This window comes from Papaver somniferum, chromosome 7 (genome assembly GCF_003573695.1).
Source record: "Papaver somniferum cultivar HN1 chromosome 7, ASM357369v1, whole genome shotgun sequence".
NCBI classification, from domain to species: Eukaryota; Viridiplantae; Streptophyta; class Magnoliopsida; order Ranunculales; family Papaveraceae; genus Papaver; species Papaver somniferum.
In genome coordinates this window covers 137,842,877-137,854,875 of record NC_039364.1, presented here as the reverse complement: position 1 = coordinate 137,854,875, position 11,999 = coordinate 137,842,877, and the positions used below count along the sequence as shown (strand labels likewise).

General features: G+C 34.6%; 1 protein-coding gene and 1 long non-coding RNA gene across 3 annotated transcripts; both read left to right on the top strand.

Moving 5' to 3' along the window:
* Positions 1–5,357: 5,357 nt before the first annotated feature.
* On the top strand, positions 5,358–8,410 carry LOC113298555. 2 transcript variants are annotated; one of them, XR_003334243.1, is made up of 3 exons: positions 5,358–5,742; positions 6,287–6,417; positions 7,333–8,410. It is a non-coding gene; the product is annotated as an uncharacterized LOC113298555 (long non-coding RNA). The 2 variants fall into 2 exon arrangements; XR_003334242.1 differs by lacking the exon at positions 5,358–5,742 and having other exon boundaries at positions 5,754–6,417.
* Positions 8,411–9,752: 1,342 nt separating this feature from the next.
* LOC113298554 lies at positions 9,753–11,999 on the top strand. Its single transcript, XM_026547327.1, has 2 exons — positions 9,753–10,944; positions 11,712–11,999. The coding sequence occupies exons 1-2, from the start codon at positions 9,783–9,785 to the stop codon at positions 11,885–11,887; spliced, it is 1,338 nt and encodes a 445-aa protein (XP_026403112.1). The 5' UTR covers positions 9,753–9,782; the 3' UTR covers positions 11,888–11,999.

Below are 11,999 nucleotides of genomic sequence, written 5' to 3'. Positions count from 1 at the left end.
GTTAAAAATGACATTTTGGACGTTCAGAAGTATTTAGCACCATGATTGTATTTTTAATGTGGAAACCATTTTTTTCTTGCCAAAAGGGGTATATATTTCTTCACAAAATCTTCTGTCAATGACAATGCACCGTCTAAAAGGTGGAGCTACATATACCCTATGCTTTTAAGCACATGTATTCTAATTTTTTTGGAAGAACTCATAAAAGACTATATGAGTCAGAAATTATTCTTTTCTATTTTCTACTTCATCTATGATACTAACGAACCAGTATATGTTGAAGTATGACAACAAGAGAATTATCTTTAATAATCTATTCAACCTAAGGTAATTGGTTGACATGTGTAGTTAGATTCTCTTGGCCTGTTGAGATAAAGAAATTTCTCAAATTAAGCTTAATGTAACAAAATTGAAAATGGAAAGAATCCTGAGGTAATGAAGGTTAGACGTACCGACTCATATAAAGCATGTGAAAAGTGACATATGTATCATGAGACAAAGATGTACTTTCGTCTTCGGTAGTAATAACACCAATACACTATCAACCGAGCATGGGATCAGCTAAAATGTTGTAGCTCCCATCATAAATGAAAAAGTTGGAAATGCAACTTGTCATATGTATCATAGTAGCAACAAGAACTTTGCCGGACCAATTGACTATCTTATTCAGTTGAACTAGATCCAATATCTGCACCTATGGAATGAAAACGCGAGACATAAATTCTTTAAAGCACTTGAGATATATTGGGTGAAACGTAATATATATCCAGTCTAAAGTACTTGAGTTGAATCCAACTTTTATTACGTAATAAGGCCACACCACTTATTAAAACTCTCAAGACCCAAATGTCTAACTCATAGTTGTTTTTCTTCCACTAGCTTAAGGAATTTAAACTAGTTGTTCAACTATTTCCTTATAATGTGACTACGAGGATTGGATCATCGCTGCTCAAAAATTTATTTTCAAGATAGAACAAAGACGTCACAAAATCTCTATATGTACCGAGAGATAATCACACCTTGTTTAAATTCCGTAGAAACCCATGCAAATGGATATCATGTGAATCCTGACTGTAATGATAATGTAATTGATTGCATCTTTTATAGTCACTAAAGTATTTGGAAGGAAGCATACTTTAGAGAGACTAATGAGTCAATTTAGTGAAATGTAAATCATTATGTTATTAATTTGGATTATTGAATCCATATTGACTCCGACGATGAAATGTTGGAAATTGACTCATACAGACTTTGACATAACCATAAAGGCACTTTGGTTGTGACATGATGTTTCGTTTTGAAAAGACTCATATGTACATCGATGTGTTTGAGTGGACGAGACAACGGGAAAAATATTGACCGAATTCGAAGTAACGACATATCTCTCGATAAGGGTTTTCTAAAGTACCAGATGCACAACCCCCTCCTCCCTCTCGTTATGCTTTTAGGTAAGAGAGCATATCACTCATTTTACAAAGTCTTCAGTAAAACAGGATCGAGACCATCCTAAGATGCAAATGGTAAATAATCCATATTACTAAGATAACAAGGTGAAATTTAGAAAAATATTCATGCAGAATGCGGACCATTAAAGTGACTTATGGATATGGTGAATGGTTTGACATTTTGGACTAGTTATAGTTCCCAAGAAATTTGCGTTTAAAAACTCCTAGCACATATTACACAGTATAAAGGGAAAAGTCTCACCACCCTTATTAATGCTAGAGAATTTACATCAAAAGAACTTGATGAATATTGCATGTTTAATAAGATCAATATAAAACATCTTATACCCAATGGTCTCGTAGAGGCTACCATCAAAGGTTACAGATGGTGCCTAAGGAATAGGTTATGTGTACCAACCTATCTTTTATTGCTTTGGGGATATGCAATATTACACACCTTACTTAATTCGTTTTTAGAACCCAATATTAGTCAACCTTTTCTGCGTACCAGTTGGTAACCGGATTTAAGCCTGACATTCGTGTTCTTACGTATTTTTGGTTGCACTATGTATGTTCCATTATGACTCCACATCGTACTATTATGGGTCTTCAAAACTGTTAAGTAGTTATGTTGGAAATGAGTTCCCAACAATTATCCGCATTTTAAAATTTTTGGTAGGAGATCTCTTACCGCTAGATTTGCGGGTTATCACTTTGATGGGACAGTCTTCCCGTCGTTAGGGGAAGATAAGAAAAAGTATTTTCTAAGGGAACGACAAGAATTTTCATGGTGTGTTCTCACTGTGTCTCATATTGATTCTTGTACTCCACAAATGTAAATGTGAAGTGATAAAGAATATTCGATTTTCAGAATGTACACTGATGTTGCTAAAGTGATGAGATCACACATATCAGCTGCAAACCTACCTGCAAAGTTACAAATCCTCAATAAGGGAAATACACCATTGTTGCAACTACACTCAGTGGAAGTGTGGTTGAGGCCGTGGCTCCATAAAGGAAGTTGGAGAGACCACTTGGTTCGATCGATTCTTACCTAGAAAGGAAGTAGGTGAGTAAGGCACAACTTATTTATATCATCAGAAATCACCTCATAGATTGTCTCTGAATATGTCCATGAATCAAATTGGAGGACGCTCCGAAGTTTTAAATGATTCTAGAGAACAATGAAATCCTGACGGATTACGAGAATGCACATGAGTCAATGGAAGGATCATGCATGCACAATGATGATATAATACATAAATAGTTGCTCCAAAAGTAGAGCACAATGAGATCGAACCACGCTTTATTTTGATTAATTTCAAAGAAATAACATATTTGGCCTACGCAATCCAGGTATAACTTAGTTCTTTGGCAAATATACGTGTATTTGGAGGGGTAGTGCTAACCAACCAAGTGTAAAGCCTATAGGACATACATGATTATTTGTCATAGAGCACAGTGGGCTAAATGAAGTCTCAAGACTCGCCTTGTGGTGCAAGGTTTCTCACAAAGCTCTGGAATTGTCCTCTTGTTATGAACGTTATAGCCTTCCGCTACTTAGTTAGGTTGGTGATTTCAAAAGGACTTGAAAAGCAGCATATGTATGTGGTTATTACGTATCTCTGAAAGAATCAAGAGATAGAAGATATTTGCAAAAGTGCATGATGGCCTTTTGTTTCCCAAGTCGAATGAATCTAAACCACGGAGTGTGTTTTCAGTTACACTTGAACACTCACTTATTGATTTAAACAATCAGGCGGATGTGGTATACCCGTCTAAGTGACTATTTGATTGGGAAGGGATAAACAAGTATGGTTTTGTGGCATGCATATTAAATAAGTTCCTAATTCAGTTATATAGCTATCTATGTCAACGATATGGACATGATAAGTACTCTTAATGGAATAAGATATCTTACAAGCTATTTAAAATATGAATTTGAGATGAAAATCCTGGGAAATCTCAGTCTTATCTATGTTCTGAACTAGAAGACCGAGCTTGTGGTATATTATTCCACCAGTTTGTATATGTCCATTGTTAGGAAATTTAACAAGGACATGCATCCTGCTAGCACTCCCATGATTAGTCGAGTTTCAAATGTATATAAATGACCAATTCGTCTAAAGGAAGATGACAAAGTTGTGTCGGGAGATGAAGTTTCCTTATCAAAGTATAATAGACGCATTATTGTACTTAGCTTAATGTACTCGGCCAAATGTTACATCCTCAGTGAACTTGTTAGCTAGATATAGCTCAGTGCCAACGCAACGTCATTGGAATGGTATAATAAATGTAATCATGTACTTAAAAGTAACCATTGACATAAATCTGTTTTATCCCTGCAAAGACATTAAAAGGAATGCTAATGAAAGTGCAATTCAAAAGTTGTTGATTATGAAGGAACAATAATCTCTTCTCCATCGAAAGTAATCAGGGGGAGATATGGTAGAGTATTTTCTAAGTCATTACCGATATTCAGTTTCGAAAATTACATGACTAAAGGAACTGTCTGGAATAAATCTGAAAGTAATCAGGGGGAGATGCCGACATCAGGGGGAGGATCCAAGGTTATGATGTCGACATATTTTACTTCGAAATTGAAGTTGTGTTGTACTCTTTTTCCCTTCGATCGAGAATAGTTTTTCCCATAGGGTTTTGTTACTCGACAAGGTTTTTAGCGAGACAACACTAAAAAACATCAAGTATGTTGAACGTTGAAGACATAAAAATCGCGTTGATATTACTGAAAATATCTGAATCAAAGAAATGAAACACGATAGTCTGTTAAGTGACGTAACTTCCAGAATCAACAACATGGTCTTATAAACATTCAATTCACCAAAGTAAAGTGTGATAAACTCCTTTTGACTGCATTAGACTAATGAAAATTGTCTGACATCAGGGGGAGCATCTAATAGTGTGTTGAACTATTTTCCTTCACCGAGGTTGCTTTTTCCCACAGGGTTTTGTTACTCGGCAAGGTTTTTAATGAGACAAAAACAAACACCGGGAATGTAATTTCCCAGCTAAGGCTACTATCTTTCCCACAAGGATTTTCATCCTTATGAGTTGTGAAGCAACTAGTCAACTTTAACGGAGCAAAGTGATCATCTGTAACAGATCACCTTTACTTGCATCTGTCATGTTGTACTCTTTTCTCTTCGTCAAGGTTTTATCCCACTAGGTTTTCCTTGTCAAGATTTTAATGAGGCAACATATCTGAGTCCAACTATATTCTAAGATTGCTTAATATTGTACTCTTTTTCTTTAATTCAGGTTTTGTCCCTCTGGGTTTCCCTGACGAAGTTTTAGCGAGGCAATTAACTTAGACTCGGCGATCTTTAAAGATCTTATTGCATGTGACGAACTATATGTAAAATACGAGACAACATGTGAAGTACTACATGTGAAGAGCTGTACCAAGGTTTTATCCCAATGGTTTTTCCTTATCAAAGTTTTAATGAGGCAATGGACTTCGACACAAGTCATCAAGGAGAACGACATTTGAAGAACTATATGTGAAGCACTATCTATAAAGTTTTGTTTTGTTATTGAACCGTACAAGGGGGAGTGTTACAGGCCTACGATCCATGGATGTGCGGTCCAAGTAGATAATTAGGATTGTATATAAAGGATACTATGTAATGCTTCTATTCTAATCCCCTAATAAGATTTTTCTTCTTGTTCCTCTTATCTCTCCATGTTTCACTCTAATTCTCCTCAAACATTAATTAAAATATCAACCCGAAGTTATTAATTAATTAATAATATGATTTCAGATAAATTTTCTTTGTTATGGTTAACAGCTGAACAAAGCTCTTTTCGTAGAACTTCTCACCTCACGAGAATATATTTCGGCCAATAAAAACCTACGGTGTTTTCGCACCTAATATTTGGACCGGGAACAACACCATATTCGAGTTTTTTCATACCACAGATATGGCCACCGTATTCCAGTTTTTACACACTACAAATTTGGTATCCCCGGAGCTTCAAACCTAAAAAAAACAAAAAATTGATACTTGCGTCTCAACCATCTATCAAAACAATTCCATCTGCTACTTCACACAAACACTAATCACCGATCTCCTCCTTCTCCACACAAACACTAATCTTCTCTCTCTGTTCTGATTGTTCATCGTTGATTTCTGTCTAATTATTAGTTGTTGTGGTTTCTTTTGTTTTTACATGTACGATTTATGTTGAAACCGGTAAATAACCAAAGCCAGTTCTCTAATATACCCTAACCCTTTTTTCTTAATCAGTAAACCCTAACCCTTTGTTTTTTTTGCAGGTACTAATTGTTTTTTTTTTTTTTTTCTGTTGATAACAACATAAATTTATCATCTATAAATTGATATAGTTTTACAGTTCTCTGTGTGTAAGATCAATTTTTCTTTGTTGATATTTTTTTGCAGTTCTCTATGCGTAAGATCGATCTTATTTTCTGTTGATAACGAAAAAAAAATTACCATCAAACTTTCTGTGTCGTTGTTTATATAAATCAATGAACCCTAATTTTATTTTTCTTTTGTATTTCATGTTCTATTGATGCTCATGTTATGTTTCAGGGAATAATGACATACGTATTTTAGATATGTTATGTTTTACTGTATATTTCCCTCTATTTCACATCTATTCTCCATTTTCTTCTTTTTTTCCCTGCTCTAAAAATCTTTGTCCCATCAGATGATTTGATCACTTCTCCATTCATGCAAAGATTCCCCTGGCTAAATCCTAACCATATTCTTCTCTTTTGATTTGTGTTTGTTATGTTTATGTTTCTCTCTTCGTGTATTTTAATCTTATGTTGTTGATTTTTTGTTTTGATTTCGTAGTCAACCTGGGATCTTGACACAGATATTGGACGACATATCCCTGCATCTCAGAGTCTCAAACTCTTGCCAAACCAACAAACTATCCCAATTACAATCAGCTGACTAGCATCGTGACGTATCACTGTAACCAGGTACATGAATCAAACACTTTCATACTAATTCTATACATGGGTATATCGTTCAATGTATGCTTGACCATTCTAATGATATTTGGTTATTTCCATTTATCATAAAAATCAAGAATCTGGTGCCTTTTATCTTGATGTCATCCCTCTAAATACTCATAAATGAATATTCAAATACTCATTCGATAACTTTTTCTTATGTGTTGTTCCTATCGAAGTATTCCCTATACAGAGAAGAGTCTTGGTAATTTGTTAAGCAAAAACTTGGATGTGTTCAATCTTCTATATATAATTTAGCTGCATAAATAATCGTACAGTCAACATTCGGAAATACAACTGCAGTCTTCTTTAAGGGAGATAAAGGAGATACTGCATAAGGCTTTTGGAAGACATGACTTCCTTCCCGGAAAATATCTAAGTTCTGATCTTAGCTTATTTATTTTGTAGCAATTTATTTCATTGTCACATTACGCTTTTCAACTTTGTTGACTACTTCAATGTATATCTCATACTGGCGTATGAGAACATTATCTTCTTTTAATGAATGATATATTTATTGTCATTTGGTATATGCAATGGCTTATATTTACTTGCACATTTAGCATGCATGTATTAGGACCAGAATTACATTAGCCATTCTAGCCGTATATACATCCGCAAATGCTAGAATCGCTGCTATTATTGTGAATAAGCATTTTCCACTTATCGTGTTATGTGATGTTAACTCCACTTCCACCTGTGTATTGTTTGTATGAGTTACATTTCGTAAATTGAACACATTAAATTTGTTGTCTTATGTTCACTTAGGGTGATCAGTACTGATAATATAAGACCTGGGCATCTTTTCTCAAACCCAGTGTGATAACAAAATGACTCACTAATGCGAGTTCAGGGAACTTAATGATGTGTACACATTTGCAGAATACAGGTTGAGATAATTTCAAATTAGAAGATACTCCGGGATGACAATACAAAGCTTTTGCAGGCATAATGGAAGTTTCTTGCCCATGAAACGGTTACGTAAGTAATCTTCCATTAATACCTGACCATTTGACTTTCTGCAGGTGAAAAAAAAGACAAAGAAGTATAGAATGACAACCAATTGGCAGCATTACACGATAGCACTACTGTTCCAGTCTCTTCAAAGTATCCACTGAAGAATAAAAGAATAGATGGAAAGAAGAACTAACCAGTTCCATCAGTTTTTTTTTAATAGGTTACCAGCTCCATCTGTTCGGTATGATTAGCATCTTCAAATGGCTTTACAGTTTTTTTTTTTTCCTTTCTTTTTTTGCTTTCCACGAGTAAGCAGAAGTCTTAAAATGTTTCGGTCTCCCAACGTCTTAAATTCAGTATCCATCATATTTACTTGCCAATTATTTCAAGTGGCTTTACAGTTATTTTAAGGAATTATTTTAATTCGTATAAGACATATTTATGCGAAAATCTATCTACTTAGATTTGGCCAATTTGTGCCCGTGCAAAGCAATGTTTGTCTGAACCCTGCAGCAGCAATAGTATACGCACAGATTTTTGAAAAATGATAAGCAAGCTCGGTGTAAGGAGGAGGGTATGAATGATGCTTGCATGAATATGTCTTTTTCCTCCGGTTTGCACATTTTGAACATCGCTTTCAGTTGGAAACTAAGTATAGGGCGAGGCTGGATTATGCCAAAGAGATCATGGCAACGAGTTAGAAGATGCTATGTTGTACCAGAAGCTCTAATGGGTGGTGACTCTTGGTACATTGGAGTTTCCATTATTACATCACACGGTGGTTCTTGCCATCTAAATAGTTAATGCATGGTTGAAATAATAGTTAGCGTATACTAGAAGGGGATTAGTAAGTCAAATATTTTCTCAGTTCTCATTAGCATCTTTTTTTTTTGTTCTCTTTAGCATGGTTATTTTATTTACGTTGGACTTGAATTGTATGAAAAATCAGGTAATTAAACTTAATTTCCAACTGTCCTTCTCATGTTGAAGGGTGTTGATACTATTTTGTAGTGGTACTTATTAGGGGCAACCAATTTTTGATCCAAGGAAATACCATATGGTCCTAGGAATAATATATTAGAGAGAGTCTAGTCCAATTGATCTGGTCAATTGTCTGGTTGGTCCATTTTGGCAATATAAATTATAGTTTGGTCTTGAAAATTATAGTTTGGTCCTAAGGTTTTGTCCACCCACACGGAATATTCTTTTTCTGTTACCAAAACATCCCTACACGTGCAAAAATTATTTTTTGATCCTAAATTTTATTGTTTGGTCCCTTTACCGACATATATAAACAAGAAAGAGCACCAATAAATTTCAGGTTCAAGAAAATTTTCTCTCTCCTACTCCGATCTCGTTTTTCTTCTTTTGCTGCAGATTTTTTTCTAGGGTTTACGAAATCTTCCTCGATTTCATTTTTGATACCAAGATCGATTTGATTTTTAGCAGAGTAACTTGGTTATGAAGATTGATTTGATTACAAAGTGAATTTGATTACGGTGTTTTGATTTGGAGTGAATTTGATTCGAGATTTTGATTACAGAAGATTTGATTCGAGGCTTTTATGAAGATTTGATTCGAGACTTTTTTGAAGTGAAGATTGATTTGGTTGGAGTTGATTTTTTGGAATTACGGATTCGTAGCTGGTGAGTTTTCACGCTAATTGATCGGTGTTTTTTTGGAGTTTGATTTTGAATTCTTCTTGTTGCTGGTGAGTTTTCACGTTAATCCTTTCCTTGGGTTATAGATCAGCTAAGTTTTTCTTTGATTAGAATGAATGAAGTCGTTTTGTTAAGGCTTCATTTGTTAGAATGAACTCTTTATTTTGTTAAGGAAGAAGCTATTAATAGCGTTACGGCTTCATAATGAACTCTTCTTTTACTATGGAATAAGTACCGTTGGTGCTTTGTTTTTTGTCTTTTTAGGATGTTAACGAAATGAAGTCACTATTAAGGCTTCATTTCTTGGAATGAACTCTTTATTTTGTTTAAGGAAGAATCTATTAGTGATGTTCTGTTAAGAACATTTATTCTGTTAAGGCTTCATTTCTTGGAATGAACTCTTTATTTTGTTTAAGGAAGAATCTATTAGTGTTGTTCTGCTAAGAATATTTATTTTGTTAAGGCTTCATTTCGAGAATGAACTCTTCTTTTGTCATGGAAGAAGTACTGTTGGTGCTTTTGTTTATCTGTTAGGATATTAACGAATGAACTCATTCTATTAAGGCTTCATTCCAACAATGGACTTTTTTTTTTTTTTCATGGAAGAAGTACTGTTGCTGCTCTGTTTATCTGTTAAGATGTTAATGAATGAGATCATTCTGTTTAAGGCTTCATTCGTGGAATGAACTCTTTATTTTGTTAGAATGTTATTGAATGAAGCTATTTTGTTTCAGCTTCATTCCAATAATGAACTATTTTGTGTGTGTGTGTTCATTTTTCAGGTTCAGTATGGCCCTATCCAGTTGTTATGCTGTTGTGTACTACAAAGGGGATGGTATTCCGTTGAAAGTTTCTTTAGATACTATGATTCATGACTTTAAAATATCTGTTTGTGATTATTGGAGAAACTTGACTCCTCGGAGCATAAGATTTATTAGTCGTTGTGATAAAACTCTCATTAATTGTGATTATTCTCTTCAAGGTCTAATTGTTGTTACTTGTTCAAGGGAATTGTCAAGTTTTGATCTTTTTGTTGAGGAGGCTTGTCATGGTGTTGCTTCTAGCTCTTCGTCTGGTATTTCCACGCAGTCGCTCAGTGATGATGAATCATGCACTGGGTTCACTGAGACTTCAAAGATTAAATACCTGACGGAAGGTCACGAGCAATTGAAACCTCTTTTATCCGAAGGTTGGGAGGATATTTTTAAAGGTGCTGGTCAAGTTTTTCATGATGGTGTTGATGAGGTTCGCTTAGCTGTCAGCAAATACTACAGCAAGTCTGGCTGTACAGTTGCAAAGGTTAAGAATGACAGACTCAGGTTCACAGGCAAGTGCGGTAGGAATGCAGAATGTCCTTGGTATCTGCACTGTATTCCAATCGATACCGCTAAAAGTGTCTTTGCTATCAAGGAATTCAATGGGGAGCATAAATGTGGTGGTGCTTATAAGCTGAAGGACCCACCTGTGAAGAAGAAATTGATAAAGCATCTATTCAAGGATCAAATACAGTCAAATCCGTCGATAAATCCTAATGATATGGTTGCTCAGGTGAAGAGTTGTTATAATATTGACATAAAATACCATCATGCTTATAAAGGGAAGGAAGCATCTAAGGCAGAGATATATGGCGATGATGTAAAAAGTTATACAGATCTTATTTGGTATGTTGAAGCAATAAAGGCTACCAATCCTGCCAGTTATATTAAGTTTGAGTATGATAAAGAGACTAAACGTTTTCAGAGGCTTTTCATATGTTTTGCTGCCTGTATGGAAGGATACCGGTTCATTCGCCCTATGCTTTACTGTGATGCAACATTTCTCAATGGGAGATTCAAGGGAACAATGATGGCTGCCACTGGCGTGAATGGAAACCAAGGTAAATTTTCTTTCTTTTCTGAATAACTCATATTAGTTTGTTGTTTGATTTTTAAGAGCAATGTGAATGAATGAAGTTTCTCTGTTAAGGCTTTTCATTTTTTAGGATGAACTCATTTTATGTTCAAGAAGAAAGTAATTTCTATCAGTTTTACTTTTGTTATTGGATTAAGAAGGTCTTCATTTTAAGAATGAACTCTTATTTTTTGTTAAGTTTTTAGATGTTCATAAGTGGGAATGAACTCCTATTGCTTTGATTCTACAGTTCATGTTATAGAACGGACTTCATTTTTGGAATGAATTGTAGAAAATTTATAGATTTTTTGATTATACTGTTCATGCTACAGAATGGAATTCATTATATAGAATGAAACCTTTATTTTTTTGATTTTTATAGCAGTGTGAATGAATGAAGCTTCTCTGTTAAGTTTTTTAGTTGTTCATAAGCGGGGAATGAACTCCTGCTGCTTTTGTTTATGTTTTACTTTGTTATTTTTTGAAGAAGAAGGTCTTAGTTCATGTTATAGAATGGACTTCATTGTTGGAATGAAGTGTAGAAAAGTTATAGATATTGATTATTCTACAGTTCATGTTACAGAATGGACTTCATTTTTGGAATGAAGTGTAGAAAATTTATAGATTTTTTGATTATACAGTTCATGCTACAGAATGGACTTCATTTTAAGAATGAAACTTTCATTTTTGTTATAGATATTTTTTAATGAACTGACACTTTTAGTTCTTTTTTGTGTTCTTTTCATTCTGTAGGATTTTTTCCTTTTGCGTATGCTTTAGTTCCTGGAGAAGACATTGAAGGGTGGGAGTGGTTTATGGAGAACTTGCAGCATTGTGTCGACTCTCGTCCTATCACCTTTATCACTGATCGTCATGAAGGGCTGAAGCAAAGTATTCCCAAGTATTTTCCGAACTCTTATCATAGTTGAAGAATAACCTCCCCATCAAGAAATCACATGAGAAGTATAAACAAGTTCAAGATTTGTTCCATAAAGCTGCATACTTCTATAGTGTTGCTAAATATGAGTCTGCTTTAAATGA